Source organism: Ranitomeya variabilis, chromosome 1 (genome assembly GCF_051348905.1).
Source record: "Ranitomeya variabilis isolate aRanVar5 chromosome 1, aRanVar5.hap1, whole genome shotgun sequence".
NCBI classification, from domain to species: domain Eukaryota; kingdom Metazoa; phylum Chordata; class Amphibia; order Anura; family Dendrobatidae; genus Ranitomeya; species Ranitomeya variabilis.
The window spans coordinates 658,125,289-658,152,543 of NC_135232.1; the positions used below are offsets into that span (position 1 = coordinate 658,125,289).

The following is a 27,255-nucleotide window of genomic DNA, read 5'->3' on the forward strand; positions in this document are numbered from 1 at the left end:
AATGCACCAGGTTATTTAGTGCAGTCTGAGATGCTTTTTCATATTAACAGTGAGTGCATAATGGAGATTTTTCAGAGACATACCTATTATTGGATCAGTGTGCTGTCCTTTGAGCACATGAACTGTACATCAGTCTGAAACTAGCTAAAACCTCATGCACGCAGGTGGATTACAGTTTTTAAGCCATATTGGGGCTGCTATAGATGCACAAGGTCTCTACTATGCTCTTCTTTTGGGGGTTAAAACCAGTGTACCATATAGGATACATAAAGTGATATCTTAAAAAACACAACATTACAAAGGTGGAAAAAAAAACATTTATTGCTTTTAAGACACAGGCATCTGCATATGAAGATCTCACTGTGCTAGTAACCTGCTACAGCCCTCGGTTAGGTTGGTCACATGGGGAGAAGGGTAGACAGAGATTTTTTTTTAATATGGAAAAGTTTGTCATAACAAACAGTTTAACGTCAAATACAAAAAGATTCATAAATACAAAACAATTCATAAACAGATTTTCAATGCTAAATAAATAGCTAAGATTTTCAAAATACTCTTAAGTGTGTATGGGCCACCTCGCAAAAAATATACCCCAGTCTATTCAACTTAAGTAGTGTTCAGGTAGAAAATCTATAGTCACTCTTTTCCTCTCCTGGCTATAAACAGTATGTTATAACAAGAAAATACAAAACCTACATCAACCAGTTATAAAAAAGGCATGGCAATTAGACAGTACACTGTAACTCCGATATACATATATACTTTTATAAACATACATGTATGTGGCTTGGACCCTGTTGAGCAGTTGGTGCATTTGCCCTGAGTGCTGAAAGTTGAGGAGGAATCAGTGCTGGCTTGTGGTCTGGATAGCCAAGTGTACGACTTGGCAAGTGATTTCAGCAGGACAACAGAACTATTAACAAAACCTTAATGTCTCTGATAGAAACTGGTCTCACAAAACTCAGATGCGGGACTTTTTGACAGGAGGAGCTGTTGCACTTGGAGTGCTGCTGTTGAACTCCAAGCCCAATTTCTGAGCTTCATTCATGAAGAAAGACTGTAGCCGGACTCCTGCTTTAGCCTCATTGCTGTCAATGTTGTTATACTCAAAGCAATTGGAGAACATCAATTCAATGTCAGCTACAAACTCCGCTACAAGTGAGAGGACAAGAAACATTAGAATTCTTAATATAAAGTAACAGGAGAGAAAGGTCCTAGAGGGTTTTACAGTTGTGTGCAGGAAGTGAACATTTTGCAAAGTAATAGTAGAAATACATGTTTAATGTAATCAGTGAGGATTAAAGAGGAGAATAAAAGAGGCCAGTCCCTTTAATATTTGCCAAATGTGTTGTTAATATGACTGAGCAAGTTATAGTTAAAAAAAAAAATTTCCTTCTTTGCTAGGTGCATGCCTTCTACAGACTAAACAGCACGGCCATTGTCAAGATGGCTATTAAAGTGGTTGTCTCAGCTTAGGCTACTTTCACACTAGCGTTAACTGCATTCCGTCACAACGCGTCGTTTTGCCGAAAAAACGCATCCTGCAAAAGTGTTTGCAGGATGCGTTTTTTCACCATTGATTAACATTAAGCGACGCATTGTGACGGATTGCCACACGTCACACCCGTCGTGCGACGGATGCGTCGTGCAGTGGCGGACCGTCGGGAGCAAAAAACGCTACATGTAACGTTTTTTTGTTCACGACGGTCCGCTTTTTCCGACCGCGCATGCGCGGCCGGAACTCCGCCCGCACCTCACAATGGGGCAGCGGATGCGCTGGAAAAATGCATCCGCTGCCCCCGTTGTGCGGCGGAGACAACGCTAGCGTCGGGAATGTCGGCCCGACGCACAGCGACGGGCCGAGCCCGATGCTAGTGTGAAAGTAGCCTTAGGATATGGATGATCAAACAGTCTCCACTAGTGAAAAACAATTCACACTCAGAGTCTGGCCACGAACCCCTTCATCAGTAGCCATGTGGGGAATGGGAGCAATAAGAGGCAAGAATATAAGGGTAATGACACTGATAATATCTGGGACTAATCAGAAGGACTACAAACTGGTGCATAATTCTCAGAACTTACATGCAGACTTATATTCACATTTGTTCACTTTTTCCCGGATGATATTTAAGGCAATGGGTGTCTTGATAATATCAAAGTAGTCTGGAACCTATGAAGATAATACATAACGGCTTAATACACTGACTGCATGGATATGACAAGCAGGAAATATATAATATTCATGCAACTTGAATATTACAATACCTGTATCTTAGACACCAGTCTCATGAAAGGCCAGCTGTCATCATGCCTCACTAACTCCACCACCAGCTGCTCACAAGCCGACAGCTCGTGTACACCCTGGTTTCTCCCAGAACTCCTCCGGTTTCCGTGATTCCCTGAGGACATTTCTGTAGGAATGAACAGGTACAAATAACAGTGTCAACAATTAAGTAACTGAAAATAAGTGCAACTACAATCTTTTCTGATTTCTGTAGAGTCAAATAAAATTAAAAAAAAACTACAAATGAAAAGCGAAGGTTTCCATCACTCCATTTCAATAAATAGGAATTTCATCAATTCCAAGGAGTTGAGTAAAAGTTCACAAAGATTGTGCTGCAGTTGGGAGACTCAATATAATTGAATTTCCATGACAATTGTACTTGCACATTAATGGAGTTAGCCCACCATTCCATATCACATGTTTAAAAAATTAGTAACACTAATTTTCAAGCTGTGTAGACTATTTCCCTTCGGTAATGCAGCACTTTCCCTGTGTAGAGTGGTGACTGATCACAGCTCCTAAAGCAGCTGCAGGAAGGATATAAATTTATTTTCCCTGCAGCCCATCACCATGTTAGACTGCAGAATAGGTTTTAAAGAGAACCTGTCAGCAGGACTGTGCGCATTAACCTACCCAGTATCAGGTCAGCACTGTTTTACTGATTACAATGATACCCTGGTTGATGAAATCTGTCGTGTGGTTCTTTATTTTCAGTTTTGTGTTAATGATATGCTCGTGCTACAGGGAGGCCTGTGTGGGGGTTTTCATGCGATGCTCTGATCAGGTATTCATAATGCAGACTCCTGAGAGGTCACTGATCCCTCACTGATCTGCCCCCTAGTTAACATGATTATCTGTACATACTGAAGGAAAAAAAAAAAAAAGCCCTGTGCAGGCAGGTGCCGTGCAGGCAGGTGCCGTGCAGGCAGGTGCCGTGCAGCATAATCGCATGTTCAATGTCCCAATAATAAATGTGGTTGATGTTAGGTCGGGTTCACACTTGCATACGGGGGCTTTGCGGACGGCTGTGTACTTCCACTGTGAAACTCTGCCCACTTCCGCCGTTTAGGTCCGCCTACTTCTGCATGCATCCTGTGTACTCATCTTTAATATTGGGTACACAGGTCATGTCCACATGCGGCGATTTGAGGTGCAGCGACCAGACGGGAACGCAAAATTTTGCGTTCCCGTGCGGTCACCGCACACCTCAAATAGCCGCATGCGGATGCATCTGCATACATCCGCATGTACTGTGTACCCAATGTTAAACATAGGCACGCAGCACGCATGCAGAGTAGGCGGAGCATAGGCAGGGTTTAAGGGAGGAAGTACGCTGCATCCGCAGCCCTCCCGTACGCAAATGTGAACCTAGCCTTATTCAGGGGGGAAACAAAAAAAAGACAGGGATTTGTGTGTACTCACCGTAAAATCCTTTTCTCCCGGCCACTCATTGGGGAACACAGGATAATAATAATAATAATAATAATAATAAAAAAAAACTAACTCCTCCTCCTCTGCACCTACCACTGGCTCCAGTCCGAACCAGTTCAGTGACAAAGCAGTAGGAGAACAAAACTATCAAATACTGGTACAACATATCAAACCGAAGAACAAACATAGCCGCCAGGCCAATAGGGTGGGTGATGTGTCAGTGTCCCCCAATGAGTGGCTCGGAGAAAGATTTTATTGCGAGTACACAAAAATCCAGGTTTCCCCTTCGCCTCATTGGGGACACAGGACCATGGGATGTCCTAAAGCAGTCCCTGGGTGGGGAACCGACACAACAAACCCCATGTACCAACTGTCTATAGATGCACTACCGCCGCCTGCAAGACTCGCCTGCCCAGGCCCACATCTGCGGAAGCCTGTATGTGAACGTTTTAGTGCTTCGAGAACGTGTGCAGACTGGACCAAGTCGCAGCCTTGCAAACCTGTTTCGCAGACGCCTGGTGCAGAATGGCCCAAGAATCACCCACCGACAGAGTGGAGTGGGCCTTAATCCCCTCTGGGATAGTCTTGCCTCAGACAGTAAGACGCTGTAATAGCCGAGTGGATCCACCTGGCTATTGCGGATTTTGAAGCGGCTAGTCCCTTCCCGGGACCCTCAGGGGAGGGGAAGGATGAATAAAGCGCCCGACTTATGGAAGGACACTGTCCGTGAGACGTACCTCTTGAGAGCCCTCACCAAATCCACAGAGAGAAGAGCCCTCTCCAACCCATGTACCGGTGCCAGGCAAAACGAAGGCAGGACAATGTCCTCATGAGGGTAAAAAGATGAAACCACCTTGGGTAAGGAGGACGGCCACCTTATCCTGGTGGAAAATTAGATAAAGCGCTTCACAGGACAGAGCGGCCAGCTCTGAAACCTGCCTGATTGACGTCACCGCAACAAGGAAAGGGACTTTCCATGAAAAATGGGTTAGAGAAACATCCTGCAGTGGTTCAAAAGGAGACTCCTGTAAAACACCCAGGACCAAGTTAAGGTCCCAGGCATCGAAGGGTATTCTATAGGGAAATCCCCTGAAGGAAAGTCCTCACCTAAGGCTTTGAAGCGATCCTGCGCTGGAACAAAACAGATAAGGCAGAAACTTGACCTTTGAGGGAGCTAAGCGCTAGACTTAAGTCCAGACCGGACTGAAGAAACTCCAATATGGTGGGAATGGAGAAGACGAGAGGAGGATGACCCCATTCTCTACACCATGTGAAAAAAGATTTCCAGGTGCGCTGAAAAATGTGCACCAAAACAGGCTTCTGAGCGCTAATCCCGGTGGACACTACCACCTTGGAAAATCCCGCTTGGGTTAGGACCCAGGGTTCAACAGCGAGGCCGTTAAACACAGGGCCCCTGAGTTCTGGTGGCAAATTGGGCCCTGGGAGAGCAAGTCTGGATGATCCGGTAATTGCCAGGGAACGTCGACGACAAGTTGCACCAACTCTGCGTACCACACCCGGCGTGGCCAGTCCAGAGCGACCAGGATCACTGGGACCCCTTCCACCTTGATCTTCCGGATGACTCTTGGGAGTAACGGAAGAGGGGGAAACACGTACGGAAAACGAAACAGATGCCACAGAAGAACCAGTGCGTCTTCCCCGATTGCTTTTGGATCACGGGACTGAGCTATGAACTCTGGCACAATGGCATTTAGTCTTTATGCCAAATCCACGACCGGAGTCCCCCAGGGATGACAAATTTGTTGGAAGACCTCCAGATAAAGTGACCACTCTCACAAGGCGAGACACTGACGGCTGAGGAAGTCTGCCGCCCAGGTTTCCACACCCGGGATGTGATCTGCCGAGATGACTGAGTGGTTTTTCTCTGCCCAGCGGAGGAGGTGTTCCATCTCATGCATTGCCGCCCTGCTGCATGTGCCCCCCTGATGGTTGATATATGCCACAGCCATGGCATTGTCCGATTGAACTCGGATGGGACGACCCGCTAGAAGATGATGGAAACATCACAGGGACAACCAGATCGCCCGAATCTCCAGGACGTTGATGTAAAGTTGCGATTCCCAAGGTGACCGAAGCCCCTGGGCAGTGTGGTGACGGAAGACAGCTCCCCAGCCGAGGAGGCTGGCGTCTGTAGTGACTACCAGCCAATGATCCAGAAGAAAGGATTTCCCCTGGATGAGGTAGGACCATCGCGTCCACCACCGGATCGCACAGTCGGTTGAGGGAGAACGGGTTCCTGTCTCAGGCTGACAGAAGCACAAGCTGCAGAGGGCGGAGGTGTAGCTGGGCAAAGGGAACAGCTTCCATTGCTGCCAACATCTTGCTCAGGACCCCCATGTCAACGTGGATGGGGTGAGGATAAGGACGACAAAGTGCCCTGGCTCCCTGTTGAAGGGCTAGGACCTTATCTCGAGGGAGAATCAACAACCCACAGGAAGTGTCCAGGGTCATACCTAAAAAGGATATCTGCTGAGCTGGGACGGGGGAAGACTTGATTAAGTTTATCCAGCCCAGGTGAAAAAGAGTATCCATAGTGATACGCCAGAGAAGAATGTACCAAATATTCTCCGGCCAGAGCAATCTGATTAGCCAAATCCGCTGCCTTTGGGGGAAGATCACTACCTTGTATGGTTCTGCATCTGCCAAGGAGACCATTGTATTGGCTACCCATGTCACAGCGAAAGAAGGAAAGAATGTTGACCCCGATGCTTCAAAAAACCAAACGGGCAAAGTTCTCCATCAGACGATCTGTAGGATCTTTAACTGAGGATCCGTCTGGTAAGTATAGAAGTGTTTTGGAGACCAGACGAGATACAGGTGGGTCAACCGGAGGGGATTCTGCCCACTGCTACGCAGATTTGGTGAGAAAGGATCTCTCGCCTTTAGAAGCTTCTGACCTGAGAAGAGTCCTCGTCAACCTTCAAAGTCTGGTTGATGGCCTTTATAAGACTATCCACCGTCGCCTGATAACCCGGCAAGTCCAGGTCAAGGGTCCCGTCCGACTCGCACTCAGTTCTGTTAGCTGCAGAAGCCTGAGCATGAATATTGTAGTGCTTCACAAAGGTATGTAGGCTGGAACAAGTCGCAGCTTTGCAAATTTGTTGTGCCGTCGCCTGATGCCAAATGGCCCAAGAAGCACCCACTGACCGAGTGGAGTGTGCCTTATTCTCTGCTGGGATAGGCTTGCCTCTGACATGGTAAGACTCTTGCATCGCCGAGCAAAACCATCTGACTATTGTAGCCTTAGAAGCAGGTAGACCTTTCCTGAGCCATTCCGGAAGCACTAACAGTGCATCAGACTAGCGGAAAGACACCGTCCGGAGACGTACCTTCTAAGAGCCCTCACCACATCGAGTGTGTGAAGAGCCCTCTCAATACAATGGACAAGTGCTGGACAAAATGAAGGCAAGACAATGTCCTCGTTTAGGAGGAAGAGAATACCTTAGGCAGGAAGGACGAAGACGTCCTCAAGGCTACCTTGTCTTGCTGGAAAATGAGGAACGGAGTTCGGCAGGACAGAGCTGCTGACTCCGAGACCAGTCTGATAGATCTTACCGCCACCAGAAAAGCTACCTTCCAAGAAAGCAAGGTTAGCGATACATCCTGTAGCGGTTCGAAAGGTACCTCCTGAAGAACACCTAGGACCAAATTAAGATTCCATGATTCCAACTGCATTTTATAGAGAGGAACCATGTGGGTCACCCCTTGAATGAAGGTCTTAACCTGCAATCTGGTCGCTATCCTGCGTTGGAATAGGATGGATAAAGCAGATATCTGGCATTTCAGAAAACGAAGCGCTAGACCTGACTCGAGACCAGTCTAGAGAAATTTCAAAATGGAAGGGATTGAAAACACGAGGAGGGAACGTCCACGGTCCTTGCACCATGAGAAAAAAAGCCTTCCAAATGCGATTATAAGTACGCATTGATGCGGGCTTCCGAGCGCTAATTATGGTGAAAACCACCTGTTGGGGAAAAACCGGCTTGGGCTAGAACCCAGGATTCAACGGCCAAGCCGTTAAAGAAAGAGCCCCTGAGTTCTGGTGGAAAATCGGGCCCTAAGAAAGCAGGTCGGAACGATCTGGCAACATCCAGGGAACATCTGCAACGAGTTGTACCAGTTCCGCGTACCATGCTCACCGAGGCCAATTTGGCATGACCAGAATCACTGGAATCCCCTCCGCTCTGATCTTCCTGATGACCATCGGAAGTAAGCGCAGGGGAAACACATAAGGAAGGCAAAACTGATGCCATGGGAGAACCAGTGCGCCCACCCCGATGGCAACCGGATCTTGAGAGCGGGCTATGAACTGTGGAACCTGTGCGTTTAGCCTTGAGGCCATCATATCGACATCCGGCGTCCCCCAGGGTTAGCAAATCTGCTGAAAAACTTCCGGATGAACAGACCATTCTCCGGAGGCGAGACCCTGACGGCTGAGAAAGTCTGCCACCCAATTTTCTACTCCCAGGATGGGGATTGCTGAGATTACCGAGTGATTCCTCTCGGTCCATTGGAGAATGGGAGTTACTTCGAGCATCGCAAGCTTGCTGAGGGTGCCCCCTTGACGGTTGATGCACACCACGGCCGTAGCGTTGCCAGATTGAATCCGGATGGGGCGAACTGCTAGAAGATGATGAAACCGCCGAAGGGCCAACCTGATTGCTCGTCTTTCCAACAGACTGATCGAGAGACGTGATCCCAGAGCGGACCAGCTTCCCTGGGCCGTGTGATAACGAAAAATGGCTCCCCAACTTAGGAGACTGGCGTCGGTGGTCACCACTAGCCAACGTACTGGGAGAAAGGATTTTCCCTGCTCCAGAGAAGACCTCACCATCCACAATCTGAGGGTCTGTGACCCGCTGAGACAGCCGGACCCGACTGTCCAGAGAGAACGGGTTCCTGTCCCAGGCTGTCAGAAGCGCATGTTGCCGGGGACAGAGGTGTAGCTGGGCGAATGGAACCGCCTCCATTGCAGCAATCATCTTGCCTAGCACTATCATTCCGAACCGAATGGAGTAAGGGACAGATCGGGAGAGCATCCAGGCTCCCTGTGGTAACGCCACAACCTTTTTCTGGAGGAAGGATCACCAACCCCCGGGAAGAGTCTAGGATCTTGCCTAAGAAGGGTATCTGCTGAGCTGGTACCGGCGACGATTTGTCTAAGTTGATCATCCAACCCAGGCGTGAAAGAATATCCACCGTGATGCTTAAGCAATCTGCGCAGGCCTAAAATAATAAGACCTTTGATTAATAGGTCGTCTAGGTATGGTAGAACAACCATGCCCCCAGAATGAAGAATGGACATGACCGCCGCCATGACCTTGGTGAACACCATGGGGCTGTGGTGAGCCCGAAGGGCAAAGCCGTGAACTGGAAGTGTTCGTTGTGAATCGCGAAACGTAGGAATCTTTGGTGAGGTGGAAAAATCGGGATATGGAGATAAGCATCCCAGATGTCAATGGATGCGAGAAACTGGCCAAGCGGAGCGTCTCCATTCGGAAGTGACGAACTCTGACAAATGTGTTTAACAGTTTTAGATCCAGTATGGGGCGCACTGTTCCGTCCTTTTTTGGAACCACGAACAGGTTCGAGTAAAACCCTTTGAACTATTCATCTTGGGGCACCGGAATGAGGACTCCTTTTTTTGCGGAGTGAGTCTATGGCATGGTAGAACGCAGTCACCCACGATTGTTTGCTTGTTTTTTGGGTTTTTTTTGGGAGGGGGGAGGGGAACCAGGCTGGAATAAACATCTGGGCAGGGAAGAGAACTTTATCTTGTATCCGGAACACACCAGGTCCCTGACCCACCTGTCGTGAACGACCGACAGCCAGGCCTGACGGAACAAAAGCAGACGGCCGCCTACTTTGGCGTCCATCGGATACTGGAAGGAGTCATTGCGCAGAAAATCTGTGGAATCTGAATCCCTTGGATCTAGACTGTTTTGGCTGGCTTTTCCATGAGAGATTGGGTCTATATGAGACCTGGGAGCCCCTGTCTTTACACGGAGGATGCCCTGAGCCGGAAGAAGCGGACGCTGAGGGCCAGCTCGTGTTGCCGTGAAAAGTCCGGAACCGGGTCTGCTGTTGACTCCAAAAAGGCCGGCTGGGCTTTCGCAGGAGAAGGAATTTACTTTTCCCTCCAGTAGCATCGAAGATAAGCTGATCTACTTTCTCTCCAAATAGACGACCGCTCTGGTAAGGCAGAGGTCAGACATTTTTGAAGCGGAATCCGTGCTCCACTCTCTGAGCTATAATGCCCTCCTGATGGTGATGTAATTTGCTGCTGCCAACGGAGCGCAATTAGCTGCGTCTAGTGAAGCGTGTACCACGTAATTGCCAGCCTGGGAAATCTGATTAGCTAGACTCGCTGCCTCAGGAGGGAGGTTACTTTCTTGAATAGATTTAGAAAGGTCCTCTGCCCAAGCAGCCATAGCTTGAGCCACCCATGTTGCAGCAAAGGATGGAGAAAGTGCAGAGCTGGAGGTTTCAAAGACTGACCAAGCAACATTTTCAATCTGTCGGTCAGTGGGATTTTTAATCAATGAGCCGTCAGATAGGGATAAGAGTTTTTGAGGAGAGGCGCGATATGGCAGGATCTACTGACGGGGACATTATCCAGTTCTTCCTAAGGGTACCGTCACACAGTACCATTTACATCGCTACGACGGCACGATTCGTGACGTCGCAGCGTCGTATTATTATCGCTCCAGCGTCGTAGACTGCGGTCACACGTTGCAATCACGGCGCTGGAGCGATGCCGAAGTCCCCAGGTAACCAGGGTAAACATCGGGTTACTAAGCGCAGGGCCGCGCTTAGTAACCCGATGTTTACCGTGGTTACCAGCGTAAAAGTAAAAAAAAACAAAAACGTACATACTCACCATCTGATGTCCGTCAGGTCCCTTGCAGTCTGCTTCCCGCTCTGACTGAGATCCGGCCGTACAGTGAGAGCAGAGCGCAGCGGCGACGTCACCGCTGTGATCTGCTCTCACTTTCCGGCCGGCAGACAGTCAGAGCGGGAAGCGGACGGCAAGGGACCTGACGGACATCAGATGGTGAGCATGTACGGTTTGTTTTTTTTTACTTTTACGCTGGTAACCACGGTAAACATCGGGTTACTAAGCGCGGCCCTGCGCTTAGTTACCCGATGTTTACCCTGGTTACCAGCGAACGCATCGCTGGATCGCTGTCACACACAACGATCCAGCGATGACAGCGGGAGATCCAGCGACGAAAGAAAGTTTCAAACGATGTGCTACGACGTACGATTCTCAGCTGGGTGCCTGATCGCAGTAGCGTGTCAGACACTGCGAGATCGTACCGATATCGCTAGAACGTCACGAATCGTGCCTTCGTAGCGATAAAAATGCCACTGTGTGACGGTACCCTTAGATCAGGAGCAAAGAGATATCTTGTATCAAGGAGCTTCTGCCCAGTGAAACGTTTGTCCGGCCAAATACTATGTCTCTGAACAATGTCGGTAAACTCTGGATGAGTGAAACACCCTATGGGGACGTTTAGTCCTTTTGAAGGACACCGTGTGATCTGGTATAGCGGAAGAGTCTTCCTCCCCCCTCAGAGTCTTGATGTCTGCCTCGATGAGGGTATCTACCTTCTCCCGATACTCCCGTCCTACTCGTATTCTGAGTCGTGCTCGCTGCGTACCCCTTCAGAGGGGGAGCAGGAAATGGAACTCACGAACCCCGAAGCACAAGAGTGTGCAGGGGACGTGGTATGGGTCCGCTTCCTAGAATCTTGTGCGGATCTTTCTAAGGAGTGACCTCTACTGGCTGACTGTTCCCTTACAGAAGGGGAGCTTACCATACCAGGTAAAAGGGCGCCCTGATTTGAGGAGAGGTCCCGGAGAGACTATTGCTTTGACCAAAGACAGAATGTGCCAGAGACATAGCCCACTCAGGGAGACTAGGTCCACTAGGGTCGGCATTAGTGGAGGGCTCCTTGGCAAATGCTGGGTCACCGGCTGCGCAGAAAGGGGTATTAGGGCCCTGCTGTAATGAAGAATTGCAAGTGGTACATGAGGCAAAAAACACTTGTCAGCTTTCCTTGCTTTAGGCTGTGACAGTGTACCCTTGACACCCCACTGTACTCCGGGAAGTGTACTTCAGAGAAGGGGTTAAGCTCAGTTTTGTAGCTTACCCAGGTCCTGTGTCTTTTGCCCCCAAGGATGATTTCCCTTGTCCCCACTCTTTCTGCTGTTCCTGCCCGCTATTCCAGATACCGCAATAAAAAAAAAATAAATAAAAAAAAAAAAAAACAGCCACACACGTGTGTCCAAGATAGCCGCCGAGTTTACAGTGGCGCTTCTCGTTCGGTATGAGAAGAGCCTGAAGCACAGAGGGAACCGCCCCTGTGGGTGGAATTAAGGGCAGAGTCGGGCCTAGGCCTGGCAGATCGGTATGAGAAGAGCCTGAAGCACAGAGGGAACTGCCCCTGTGGGTGGAATTAAGGGCAGAGTCGGGCCTAGTCCTGGCAGAAGCCAGGGTTTCAATTTTGGGCCATGGGCAGAGCCGCCCGGGTGGGCAGAGGAAGGAGAGAACCGCAGCCTAGTCCGGCTAGAAGCCAGGGACTAAATTTTCGGCACCAGACGGTGCATGATCAGAGGGGAGCGCGAAGCGGCAAGAATGCCGCCGGACATCGGGACCCTTCCTCCTCACGGACCTGCTCTTGAGGGGAGCCCTCCTGCCGCCGCGCTTACTGTCAGGCGCTGTGCCGACAATGTGCTGTGCTTCTTAGGCCACTCAATCCACCATCTCTTTGATAGGGAGGTGGAGAGGGACAGACTGCCTCCTTCCATCATCCGCTTTCAGTCAGTGGTGATGCAGTGGGGGCTGCATGGACCCCTAATTGGAGGCCTTTGTACATCCCATGGGTTCAATCTCTAGGGATGTGTCAGGGCTATTGTCCGGCTGTAGCCTGGCTTCGGAAGGCGGTGCATGGAGGCGACACTCCGTGTTCCAGTCCGTTGGTGGTGTGGGGAGATCGGGACCCTAAGGGAACAGTCGCCCCTAAAGCGAGCCCAGGCATGGCAAAGACACAATGCAGGAGGGGGTAAGGGGAGGCAACACTCCACATTCCCGCCTGTTGATGATTCAGGGAGATCGGACCCCTGAAGGGGTCTGTCGCCCCTTCCTTCCGTGAAGGAGAAAAAGTAAAAATATTAAAATTTTTAAAAGTAAAATAACATTGGGGTCTGAATCCCAGACCCAAGTGCCTCCTACGGACACCAAGCAAGAACTGGTTCGATTACATCCAGCATGAGGGTGTATACTGCAGAGGAGGAGCTAATTTTGTTCAAGTTTTCTTAGTGTCCTCCTAGTGGCAGGCAGTATAACACCTGAGGTCCTGTGTCCCCCAATGAGGCGAAGGAAAAGTGTATTTTTTGGAAAAGTATATTTTTCCCGACTTTATTTAGGGATTTTAAAAAAATAAATAAAAAATAACACATACTTTTTACATTGTCCCAGAATGGGACATCGCTATATAATGTCAGATCCCTGATCTGACACTGCACTGCAGAATATCAGATAAGTGAAGTGACAGGCAGGGAAGGATGCATGCCGGCGCAGGCGCTCGCAAGCCACCTTCTCTGCAGGACCCAGAACGACCCCGCACCCATCTTGGTGCCGGGTGTCTCCATGGAGACCATCGGGACATCGCCTCCTCCCTCCTTTTCTCAGTGTGAGGCCAGGGCAATCACAGTGTCGTACTAGTACTGTTCTGGGCAGAAATGCATTTCCCGCAGAGCAGTACTAGTACGGCGAAGGTCGTGAATGGGTTAAACAACCATAAGACAGATTTCATCAACCAAGTATCATTTTAATCAGTATAATGGCGCAGATCTGACACTGTGTGTAGGTTACTGTGCACAATTCCTGCTGACAGGTTCCCTTTAAAATGGTATTTGCTGCAATTCAGAACTCTGGCTGTAGGTATTTTTTTTCCCCCCCAATGACCGGTTCCCATTAAGTATTTATTTGTATCAATTACATGTGATAATTAAAATTAATACAGAACCTAACCAAATTTGTCATGTGATCGAAATAGTGAAAGTGTGGCTACTCGGATAGCAACATGCTAGATGGATTCCAATCTTCCAACTATGAGGCACTAACAGTTGGGTTTCCAGGCTCTCTGGAGGGACAGATAGATACTGTTAAGACAGCAGTAAGGGAGTCGGGTGTGGTTTGCATGAGATTGCAGGGGCAATTCTATGTATGCTGTGAATTGTGCGGGATCAGCTCATGAGCCTGCTCCACGTATGCACACTTGACAGCTGCCGTTCATATAGAGGGAATAGCAGATAACAGTTAAATACATTTGGAGAACTAGGTCTAAGCACCCCATCGCTTCCAGAGTTTCTCTCAAAATTGATATTTAATCAGATTGTGAGAAAACTTGGGGAAAGTCGCCAGGCCTTTTTCCCCATCAAATAAGGCCTCTTTCACACTTCCGTCTTTCAGCTCCCGTCACAATCCGTCGATTTTTGAGAATGCAGGATCCTGCATTTTATCATAGACTTGTATTAGCGACGGATTGTGACGGATGGCCATCAGTTTCATCCGTCGTGCTCTGGATCCTGAGTAAAAAAAACGGTCTGTCGGGCAGAAAAACGTTCAGCGGAACGTTTTTTCTGCACGTTGGAAAAATCGGTCAGTGACGCATCCTGCGCTGCCGGTCACCGGCTACAATGGAAGCCTATGGGCACAGGATGCGGCGCTGCCTGTGAAAAGCAGGAATCCAGCGACGGGTACCGTCTTTTCAACCTGAGCATGCGTGGAAGAATATCCCGTCAGGGAAATTCTCTCGCTCTCTTTTACTGTTGATATGTTTAAAAAAAAAAAAAAAAAAAAAAAAATCGCAATATTCTCACCTACCGGCGTTCCCGCACAGTGTCACCGATGCTTCCGGCAGCTAGCGTTCATAGTAATACATTGCAAAATCTTGCGAGACCGCGACTTCTCGCGATATTTCGCAATGTGTTACTAGGAACGCTAGCTGCCGGAAGCATCACTGTGCGGGAACGCCAGTAGGTGAGAATACTGCCATTTTTAATTTTTTTAAATTTGGTTTGTGTTGTGTATGCGTATGCACAACAGGTGCACATAGCCTCGCTGGGTCCGTCAGAAAGACGGGCCCAGTGCACACGTTTTCCACAATCTGCCCATGATCTGTCATTTCAACGTCTTGATGGATCCTGTGCAGATTTGGAAGACGGAAGTCTGAAAGAAGCTTAACATGATGACTGAGCCATTACATACCTGGCAAAAAAGTCCAGAGTAGAAGGTAAATGTTAGGAAACTTACCAGCTGCTAGAAGTCTCTTGCCTCTTCCTTTGGCTTCAACATAGGTAGGCGTTGAATTCTGAGATTGTGCTTTTCTAGCTTTCGGTGTCGCCTCAACATTATCGAGGGTAAATGGACGGAAGGCAAACGGGTTTCCTACAGGAGTGCTGTCAACAGATTTCATTTTTTTACCTCTGCCTAGGCCTCTGCCACGACCCCTGCCTTCTGAATGAACTGAAACCAGCTCTAGAAGAGACATATTATGTGGTTCATTTTCTTGTGGACTGTGAATGGATAAATGGGAACCAGGTTTTTTTTCTAATGGGGGGGCAGAATTGGCCTTTTTCCCTCTACCTCTTCCTTTTGGAGACTGAAAATTGTTTTTGGGTGTGACAGGTTGACTTTTCGGAGTCTTCCCCGACTCTTTCTTTGTTCCCTTTTTGGGTCCTGGTTTTCTACCGGGTTTTCCTTTAGTCTTTAGGGGCAATTTTAATTTGGCTTTCCCCTTCTTTGGAGGGCTGAAAGAAAAAACAAAAAAAACAACACTGTACAGAAAAATAAAACTTATGCAGATAAAAAAAAAGGACCTAGAATTAAAACCATGCATCTTTTTCCTGGTGTTTACATTTTAACATGTCAAAAAGAGTTTACCAATAGCTGATGTGATACAAAGGCGACATTATGGGACCTGCAATGTAATTTTTACGCTGATCTTGTCACTATTGCTTCCAAAGAGTTTTCCAAGCTTCGACACATGCAACATATTTATCAAGAAGTCTGTCCCGCTTCTTCAATTTTCCACATCTTACTCCAGTACACAACTGTCTTAGGCTTCTTTCACACTAGCGTCGGGCTCGGCCCGTCGCAGTGCGTCGGGCCGAGGTTACCGACGCTAGCGTTCTCTGCGCCGCACAACAGGGGCAGCGGATGCATTTTTCCAGAGCATCCGCCGCCCCATTGTGAGGTGCGGGGAAGTGCGGGGAGGTGGGGGCGGAGTTCCGGCCGCGCATGCGTGGTCGGAAAAAGCGGACCGTCTGCAGCAAAAAACGTTACATGTAGCGTTTTTTGCAGCCGACGGTCCGCCACAACACGGCGCAACCGTCGCACGACGGTTGCGATGTGTGTCAATTCGTCGCAATGCGTCGTTAATGTTAGTCCATATGTTAGTCTATGGACAAAAAACGACGCATTGCGACGGAGGACAAAAAACACCAGTGTGAAAGTAGCCTTAAATATATGCACACTAAAGTTTTTTTTATACTTTACTACTGTAGAACTCTGGACATTTTTGGGGTCTCTCCCATGAATAAGATCCATTTTCTCACCATTTTGTGTAGTTATACCATTAAAATGTATGATAAAATGAGCCACATTTATTAAAATTGTCTGTCATACAAGAATACATTGCGTATGTGCTTCTATCTGACCTCTCTTCTTCTGACATGGCAATCTCCTCATAGTCTTCATCCTCCAACTGCTCTTGTATATCATCGTCCTCTAGCAGGTCTTCCTCCTCTTCATCACTATCCAGTGAAGGCCTCTTACGGTTCGGTCTGCGGGTCCTTTGTCTAGGTTTACACTCTGGGCAGAACCAGTCTCCTTCTGGAATAAACTGAACAGGAAACAAAATAACCTTCTGTTTCTTTATGATTTTAAAGAATAAACAAATACATATTGTATTTCTCTCTCTCTCTCTCTATTATATATATATATCAATATCTTAGTGAAGAAAAAATGGGGAGCGCACTCACCGGTCTTCTGTAAAAACACTTCTTTATTGAATAAGTAACATCCAGGCGGTAACGGAGGCCGGGGGAGAGAGGGAGCAGGGGTGGACGACGGCCGTTTCGCGCTAGTCCAGCGCTTCTACGGGTCGATTTGTGCTCAGGAGCCAGCAACGGATATAGTGTCCAGAACTGAACACACCCCACCGCTCGATCCCTCCCACAAACCAAAAATACATTAAGCACACAATTAGAAACATTTAAAACAAATAAAAAAGACATTGGAGTGAATGCAACAAAGCGGAGTATCCCGCGCACATGGGAAAGCAATACAGTAAAGAAAGTCAAACATGCCGCTCTGCAATAACCAATCATATGCAAGAAACGGGACCAGTACTCTTGCGCCACCTACAGGAAAATCGACATGTCGACTCTATCATTGAAGCCAAGCGGACCCATAGCGCCACTGCGTAGGATCCACCTGGCTTCACATCTCAGCAATAAGTTATCAAGATCGCCACCCTGGATCGGCAGAGCAACTTTTTCCACACCGGCAAAGGTAAGGCAATCCGTCTTACCACCATGCTTGTCCTTCATATGTGTAATGAAACGAGGGACTCCTTTCCCTGTCACCACTGATCTACAGTGCTCCCGGAAACGGACATACATCGGCCGGATGGTTTTGCCGATGTAGAAGTGCCTACAAGGACAAAATATGATATAAACTATATGGTCAGTTTTACAAGTGATGAAATCATTAACTATATGTGACACCGCACCTATTTGGAGACTGCGACCTATGAGATGTTGCTGACAACATGAACAGTGGCCGCACCTGAAATTCCCCTTCGGGGATGCCCCCATTAGCCAATTCGTACTAGGTTTTGTCACCCGATTTTTCACCAACTTGTCCCGAAGCCTAACGCTTCTTCTATTGGCTATTAACGGCCCTCTTACCGCAACTTCTGCCAGTTCTTTGTCTCTTTCTAAGAGGTGCCAGTTCTTTTTTATCGCCAATCTAATCTGCTGATCCATATTGCTAAATTTAAAGCAAAAGTTAAACCTTTTATTATTCTCCTTTCTCTGGCGGGCCGACTTCCTGATACCTTTCGTTATTCTTTCATCCTTCACTCTATTAAGAGCCGATGTCAGGACTCTCTCCGGGTAACCTCTATTTCTAAACCTGTCCCTCATCTCTTCGGCCTGACATAAAAATCCTTCCTCAGTATTATTCACTCTACTAGTTCTCAAAAATTGGCTGTACGGTACTGCTTGTTTAGTGTGCATAGGATGGTAGCTATTGTAATGCATTATGGTATTAGCTGCTACTGGTTTCCTAAAAAGAGAAGTACATACCTTACCTTCTCTAATCTCTACCAAAACATCCAGGAATTCAAGACGTTCTCCTCCAAATACTGATGTAAAGGTCATATTCAGGTTGTTGGTACAATTAAGATGTTCAACAAAATTATCAAAAATACTTTTGGGACCATCCCAAATTACTACGATGTCGTCGACATACCTACGGAAATATTTAATATGCTGCAAAAATTTATTATCATCCGAGTATATGTACTTTTCTTCAAAATAACCAAGAAACAAATTCGCAAAAGTGCAAGCTACCGGGGTCCCCATCGCAGTACCCTCCTGCTGCAGGTACCAATCCTCCAAAAAGGTGAAGGCATTATGGGTTAAAATGAATTTCAATCCTTCACATACAAAATTGGTAAACATATCACTCCTATCTGTGGTGCTCAAAATGGTTTTGATAATATCTACCCCAGTAATCTGGGGGATCCTAGTGTAGAGGCTTTCTACGTCAATCGACGCCAACGAAAAGCCCTCCTGCCACTCAAAACCTTGTATGCTATCCAAAAATGAGTTTGTATCTCTAAGATAAGAGGGAATATTTTTCAACAAAGGGCGTAGTAACCAGTCCAAGTACTGGGAGAGGGGCTCTGTAAGAGACCCTATCCCAGACACAATGGGACGTCCTGGGGGACATGTGGTAGATTTGTGCACCTTAGGAATATGGTACCAATGAGGTCTGGTGGGGAACCCCGGTAGCAATTTCTCAGCTTTCTTCTGCGAAATAATACCCAACTCGACATACCTCCTCAAGTAGGACCTTAATTCATCCTTAAATTTCTGCACAGGATTCCTGGAAAGTGCCCTATAAACCACGCTGTCTGACAATTGCCTTTTAGCCTCATTTATATAGTAGTGTCTAGGGAGTAAAACAATCTTCCCTCCCTTGTCAGCAGCCCTGACAATAGTGTCTTCCCAAGACCTGATCTCCCGTAATGCTATTTCTTCTTTAATTGTGATGTTATTACTGGCTTTAGGATATATCAACGCCTCGACATCTTTAATAACCTGTGCCTCAAACAGATCGATCATATTACCGGGGGATACAACAGGCATAAATTTCGAGGAGACTCCTCCTCTAAAGGGTATTCCACTAATAGCCTCCTCCATCTTACCCCCATTCGACTCTTCTGTTAACCCCAATAAAAGATCTGCGTCTTGCCTTATGTCAGCCAAAGCCCCTGTGCCTGCCATAAAACCCAAAGGGCCGATATTAACTGGATTCTCGCCTTCAGGCGAAATACTGGGCACATCTTTATTAACAAAATTTTTAAAGAGATGAATTTTTCTGGTGGATTTAAATAAGTCGATCTTAAACTCAGTTAAGTCAAAATCTTCCGGAATGCTGTAATTCAGGCCTTTAGATAGCAAGGACAGGTGATCCGGAGTCAAAACGTGGTCAGTCAAGTTAAGCACCGCCTCTTCCAAGGGGACGGTTAATATTTCCTTGTCCAAGTGACATGTCGCCGTTTCCGTTGTTTTCTTTGTTCTCCTTCGTTGCTCTTTTCTTCCACCCCTCCGGGTCTTACTCCTAAAGGGGTAGATGCTCCTGCTTGCTCATTCTTGTTTTAAGCTCTTCCTGCGTTTTATTGAGCTCAACATTGACTGAATCAAGTGATTCAGTCAATGTTGAGCTCAATAAAACGCAGGAAGAGCTTAAAACAAGAATGACAGAAAGTCAATGGGGAGTGTGTCAGAAAAAACTAGAAAGTAAATTGTTGCCCATTCAAGCTAATATAAAGCAGAAAAAGAGGGACAAATTTATACGGGACAAAGCGGATTTTGATAATGACCGGGTATTCTCCTGGAATGTGTCCATTGATGGCCGCAGCAGAAACAGGAATATGACTAATTGGAAGAGAAAAACTGGTACCAATAACAAAAATCGATTTAAGGATTATCTCACCACAGAATCGGAGTCGAGCCTCAGTGATAGTGGGGATATTGTAGCAGGCTCCTCAGATGCGTTACCTGATATTGATAAAGAAGATGCAGGAGCATCTACCCCTTTAGGAGTAAGACCCGGAGGGGTGGAAGAAAAGAGCAACGAAGGAGAACAAAGAAAACAACGGAAACGGCGACATGTCACTTGGACAAGGAAATATTAACCGTCCCCTTGGAAGAGGCGGTGCTTAACTTGACTGACCACGTTTTGACTCCGGATCACCTGTCCTTGCTATCTAAAGGCCTGAATTACAGCATTCCGGAAGATTTTGACTTAACTGAGTTTAAGATCGACTTATTTAAATCCACCAGAAAAATTCATCTCTTTAAAAATTTTGTTAATAAAGATGTGCCCAGTATTTCGCCTGAAGGCGAGAATCCAGTTAATATCGGCCCTTTGGGTTTTATGGCAGGCACAGGGGCTTTGGCTGACATAAGGCAAGACGCAGATCTTTTATTGGGGTTAACAGAAGAGTCGAATGGGGGTAAGATGGAGGAGGCTATTAGTGGAATACCCTTTAGAGGAGGAGTCTCCTCGAAATTTATGCCTGTTGTATCCCCCGGTAATATGATCGATCTGTTTGAGGCACAGGTTATTAAAGATGTCGAGGCGTTGATATATCCTAAAGCCAGTAATAACATCACAATTAAAGAAGAAATAGCATTACGGGAGATCAGGTCTTGGGAAGACACTATTGTCAGGGCTGCTGACAAGGGAGGGAAGATTGTTTTACTCCCTAGACACTACTATATAAATGAGGCTAAAAGGCAATTGTCAGACAGCGTGGTTTATAGGGCACTTTCCAGGAATCCTGTGCAGAAATTTAAGGATGAATTAAGGTCCTACTTGAGGAGGTATGTCGAGTTGGGTATTATTTCGCAGAAGAAAGCTGAGAAATTGCTACCGGGGTTCCCCACCAGACCTCATTGGTACCATATTCCTAAGGTGCACAAATCTACCACATGTCCCCCAGGACGTCCCATTGTGTCTGGGATAGGGTCTCTTACAGAGCCCCTCTCCCAGTACTTGGACTGGTTACTACGCCCTTTGTTGAAAAATATTCCCTCTTATCTTAGAGATACAAACTCATTTTTGGATAGCATACAAGGTTTTGAGTGGCAGGAGGGCTTTTCGTTGGCGTCGATTGACGTAGAAAGCCTCTACACTAGGATCCCCCAGATTACTGGGGTAGATATTATCAAAACCATTTTGAGCACCACAGATAGGAGTGATATGTTTACCAATTTTGTATGTGAAGGATTGAAATTCATTTTAACCCATAATGCCTTCACCTTTTTGGAGGATTGGTACCTGCAGCAGGAGGGTACTGCGATGGGGACCCCGGTAGCTTGCACTTTTGCGAATTTGTTTCTTGGTTATTTTGAAGAAAAGTACATATACTCGGATGATAATAAATTTTTGCAGCATATTAAATATTTCCGTAGGTATGTCGACGACATCGTAGTAATTTGGGATGGTCCCAAAAGTATTTTTGATAATTTTGTTGAACATCTTAATTGTACCAACAACCTGAATATGACCTTTACATCAGTATTTGGAGGAGAACGTCTTGAATTCCTGGATGTTTTGGTAGAGATTAGAGAAGGTAAGGTATGTACTTCTCTTTTTAGGAAACCAGTAGCAGCTAATACCATAATGCATTACAATAGCTACCATCCTATGCACACTAAACAAGCAGTACCGTACAGCCAATTTTTGAGAACTAGTAGAGTGAATAATACTGAGGAAGGATTTTTATGTCAGGCCGAAGAGATGAGGGACAGGTTTAGAAATAGAGGTTACCCGGAGAGAGTCCTGACATCGGCTCTTAATAGAGTGAAGGATGAAAGAATAACGAAAGGTATCAGGAAGTCGGCCCGCCAGAGAAAGGAGAATAATAAAAGGTTTAACTTTTGCTTTAAATTTAGCAATATGGATCAGCAGATTAGATTGGCGATAAAAAAGAACTGGCACCTCTTAGAAAGAGACAAAGAACTGGCAGAAGTTGCGGTAAGAGGGCCGTTAATAGCCAATAGAAGAAGCGTTAGGCTTCGGGACAAGTTGGTGAAAAATCGGGTGACAAAACCTAGTACGAATTGGCTAATGGGGGCATCCCCGAAGGGGAATTTCAGGTGCGGCCACTGTTCATGTTGTCAGCAACATCTCATAGGTCGCAGTCTCCAAATAGGTGCGGTGTCACATATAGTTAATGATTTCATCACTTGTAAAACTGACCATATAGTTTATATCATATTTTGTCCTTGTAGGCACTTCTACATCGGCAAAACCATCCGGCCGATGTATGTCCGTTTCCGGGAGCACTGTAGATCAGTGGTGACAGGGAAAGGAGTCCCTCGTTTCATTACACATATGAAGGACAAGCATGGTGGTAAGACGGATTGCCTTACCTTTGCCGGTGTGGAAAAAGTTGCTCTGCCGATCCAGGGTGGCGATCTTGATAACTTATTGCTGAGATGTGAAGCCAGGTGGATCCTACGCAGTGGCGCTATGGGTCCGCTTGGCTTCAATGATAGAGTCGACATGTCGATTTTCCTGTAGGTGGCGCAAGAGTACTGGTCCCGTTTCTTGCATATGATTGGTTATTGCAGAGCGGCATGTTTGACTTTCTTTACTGTATTGCTTTCCCATGTGCGCGGGATACTCCGCTTTGTTGCATTCACTCCAATGTCTTTTTTATTTGTTTTAAATGTTTCTAATTGTGTGCTTAATGTATTTTTGGTTTGTGGGAGGGATCGAGCGGTGGGGTGTGTTCAGTTCTGGACACTATATCCGTTGCTGGCTCCTGAGCACAAATCGACCCGTAGAAGCGCTGGACTAGCGCGAAACGGCCGTCGTCCACCCCTGCTCCCTCTCTCCCCCGGCCTCCGTTACCGCCTGGATGTTACTTATTCAATAAAGAAGTGTTTTTACAGAAGACCGGTGAGTGCGCTCCCCATTTTTTCTTCACTAAGATATTGATATATGGACTTTTTCTTGGAGAGGAGCACCGAAGGTTCTATGTTGTGGCACAGCTAAAAAGGTTCGTCTGTGAATTCTATCATCGGCTGCCTGTGTGTTCGTGGGTATTGGGACAGTGCTGCTCGTTTTTTTCTTTATTTGTGTTATATATATATATATATATCCCTATCTATTAAAACCATTATATATTTTTTTCATTTTATAACTAAAAATGGAATTTATAAGTGTATTGTAATAGGGTCAATTACTAGGGATCAGCAAATAGCTATAGTGCTTACCAAATAGCTGGGAGGTTTTATAAAGCACACAATATTATATATATAATTTATCGCACAGTAGCTTGCAAAAGTATTCACACCCTTGGCATTTTTATGCTTTGCTTCTTCACAACCTGGAATTTTCCTGCTTTAAAGAAAATGCCTACCACTGTGCTTCACAAAAAAAGAAAACCAAATGATAACTTCAGTGTGCATAACTATTCACACCTCCCTAAAATCAGTACTTTGTAGAGCCTCCTTTTGCAGCAGTTACAGCTTTGGATAAGTCTCAGCTTTCCACATCTTCCCACCGGTATTTCTACCCATTCCTCAAGGCAAAACTGCTCCAGCTCCTACAAGTTAGATAGTTTCCTCTGGTGTACAGCAAACTTCAAGTCTGACGACAAATTCTCAGTTGGATTAAGGTCTGGGAATTGACTCTGCCACTCCAAAACATTTACACTTTTATCCTTAAAGGGAACCTGTCACCCCCAAAATCGATGGTGAGGAAAGCTCACCGTCATCAGGGGCTTATCTACAGCATTCTGTAATGCTGTAGATAAGCCCCCGATGTTACCTGAAAGAGGAGAAAAACAGGTTATATTATACTCACCCAGGGGCGGTCCCGCTGTGGTCCGGTCAAATGGGTGTCTCAGGTCCGCTCTGGTGCCTCCTATCTTCATTCCATGACGTCCTCTTCTGGTCTTCACGCCGCGGCTCCGGCGCAGGCGTACTTTGTCTGCCCTGTTGAGGGCAGAGCAAAGTACTGCAGTGTGCAGGCGCCGGGCCTCTCTGACCTTTCCGGCGCCTGCACACTGCAGTACTTTGCTCTGCCCTCAGCATGGCAGACAAAGCACGCCTGCACCGGAGCCGCGTCGTGAAGACCAGAAGAGGATGTCATGGAATGAAGATGGGAACCGCTGTACCAGACCTAAGACGCCCATCGGAGCGGGACCGCCCCTGGGTGAGTATAATCTAACCTCTTTTTCTCCTCTTTCAGGTAACATCGGCGGCTTATCTACAGCATTACAGAATGCTGTAGATAAGCCCCTGATGACGGTGAACTTACTTCACCTTCGATTTTGGGGGCGACAGGTTCCCTTTAAGCCACTTGAGTGTTGCTTGGTCTTCATGGTGTTTGGTTAGTGGTGCCTCTTGTTAATGGTGTTGCAGCCTCTGTGGCCTTTCAGGAAAAGTAAAGTGTATATACTGATCAACTATGTAACACTTAGATTGCACACAGGGTACGTCCTGTCACTAAGCATGGGACTTATGAAGAGAATTGCTTGCACAAAATTTTTTTTTAGGGACTTCATTGCAAAAGAGAGGAATACATGCGCACATGACAATTTTTAGTTCTTTGATACCATAAATTTATTGTCAATTTTTCGCACTTCAACTTAGGTTGTTTGATGCAGTAAATAGTCTATTTCAGAGTGAACAGAAACTGAAGCATTATAGTATTTAAAAACAATTATAGATTAAAGTATAAAACGGAGATAAACTGACAACAAAACTGTACAATATCATATTACAAAAAATACTGAGTGTAGAATACAGATCCAATAATATAGTAAAAGATACTAGACACAGTATACCCAAAAAGGGGGACAACCCCACAAGTGAAACTATGCAGTCTATCTGGACTCAAAGTGCTTGCGCAAATACGGCGAATAGTCTTTCAAGACAACAAAATACATTAGGACCTTAGTAAAATACCAGTACCAGTGTAAAGATGATCTGTAGCTCACAGGGACTCTGACTCCAATGTACGTTTCGCCAACATGGCTTTTTCAAGGAGTGAAAAAGCCAGGACTTCTTGAAAAAGCCACGGTGGCGAAACGTATGTTGGAGTCAGAGTCCCTGTGAGCTACAGATCATACTGGTATTTTACTAAACCCCTAATGTATTTTGTTGTCTTGAAAGACTATTCACCGTATTGGTATCTTTTACTATATTATTGGATCTGTATTCTACACTCAGTATTTTTTGTTATGTGATATTGTACAGTTTTGTTGTCAGTTTTTCTCCGTTTTATACTTTAATCTATAATAAATTGTTTTTAAATACTGTAATGCTTCAGTTTCTGTTCACTCTGAAATAGGTTGTTTGACATTATTTAGTGGACATTATTCACTAGGGTGAATTTTATTAGTAGTTGTGTATTTTTATTTACTGCATCATACACAAATTGGATTAAAAAATATTTAAACAGGTTGAAAGGTAACAAAATAGGAAAAAAGCCAAGAGGGTGAATACTAACGCAAGCCACTGTAGGCTCCATAGTGAGAGGAGGAGTGACAGTGATGTCTGTACAGCATCATTACATTCACAGTAAGTGCTGTTCAGACTCTGCTTTTTCCTTCCTTTCACTGTACTTAAGAAATAGATCTTTCTATATGCGACAAGTGAACGTGCTCTGATAATCGCGTTATCCGAGCATGAACGGGTGTTATCAGAGTATCTTGGGCGTGCTGTAGTAATATCGTGTTATAGGAACATGTTCACTCACCAATATCTCTCTATAGATATACATCTAGAAAGGTCTATCTCAGAGCAGTGTACACTAAGGACTCTGAAAGCCTGCACATCCCTCTATGTGACTGGGGTTTGTAGACTAGTGGTCTGCTATGCTGAGAGCATATCATGTCAATCACATACAGAGGAATGTTTGCAAGATGAAGTGCAGGAGTAGTGTAAGGCAATCCATGTACTGCTGAACTAGTCATTTCCATGCAAGCACAGAATGAAGATTTACCGTATATACTCGAGTATAAGCCAACCCCCCTAATTTTGCCACAAAAAAACTGGGTAAACTTTATGACTCGAGTATAAGCCTAGGGTGGGAAATGCAGCAGCTAATGGTAAATTTCAAAAATAAAAATAGATACCAATAAAAGTAAAATTAATTGAGACATCAGTAGGTTAAGTGTTTTTGAATATCCATATTGAATCAGGAGCCCCATATAATGCTCCATACAGTTCACGATGGCCCCAAAGACGCTCCATATAACGATGTGCCACATATAATGCTCCATGCAGTTCATTATGGCCCCATAAGATGCTCCATATACAAATATGCCCCATATAATGCTCCATGCAGTTCATTATGGCCCCGTAGATGCTCCATATAACAATGTGCCACATATGCTCCATGCAGTTCATTATGGCCCCATAGATGCTCCATATACAAATATGCCCCATATAATGCTCCATACAGATTATGGACCCATAGATGCTCCATATACAAATATGCCACATATAATGCTCCATGCGGTTCATTATGGCCCCATAAGATGCTCCATATACAAACATGCCCCATATAAAGCTCCATGCAGTTCATTATGGCCCCATAGATGCTCCATATAACAATGTGCCACATGTAATGCTCCATACAGATCATTATGGCCCCATAGATGCTCCATATACAAATATGCCCCATATAATGCTCCATGCAGTTCATTATGGCCCCATAAGATGCTCCATATACAAACATGCCCGATATAATGCTCCATGCAGTTCATCATGGCCCCATAGATGCTCCATATAACAATGTGCCCCATATAATGCTCCATACAGTTCATTATGGCCCCATAGATGCTCCATATACAAATATGCCCCATATAATGCTCCATCCATACAGTTCAGTATGGCCCCATAGATGCTCTACATAACAATGTGCCACATATAATGCTCCATGCAGTTCATTATGGCCCCATAAGATGCTCCATATACAAACATGCCCCATATAATGCTCCATGCAGTTCATTATGGCCCCATAGATGCTCCATATAATTATGTGCCACATGTAATGCCCCATGCAGTTCATTATGGCCGCATAGATGCTCCATATACAAATATGCCCCATATAATGCTCCATCCATACAGTTCAGTATGGCCCCATAGATGCTCTACATAACAATGTGCCACATGTAATGCCCCAT

The 27,255-nt window shown here is 46.0% G+C and overlaps 1 protein-coding gene across 1 annotated transcript in view; it reads right to left on the reverse strand.

Annotated features, from left to right (window-relative positions):
- Positions 1 to 303: 303 nt before the first annotated feature.
- The window catches only part of BAZ1A (bromodomain adjacent to zinc finger domain 1A), a 152,307-nt gene continuing 125,355 nt past the window's right edge, over positions 304 to 27,255 (reverse strand). Inside the window, exons 24-28 of the mRNA XM_077262762.1 lie at positions 16,466 to 16,650; positions 15,060 to 15,556; positions 2,266 to 2,411; positions 2,083 to 2,170; positions 304 to 1,152 (exon numbers count right to left, since the gene is read on the reverse strand). Coding sequence (XP_077118877.1) covers positions 962 to 1,152; positions 2,083 to 2,170; positions 2,266 to 2,411; positions 15,060 to 15,556; positions 16,466 to 16,650 — 1,107 coding nt within the window. The 3' untranslated portion in view covers positions 304 to 961. The remainder of the gene's footprint in view (positions 1,153 to 2,082; positions 2,171 to 2,265; positions 2,412 to 15,059; positions 15,557 to 16,465; positions 16,651 to 27,255) is intronic.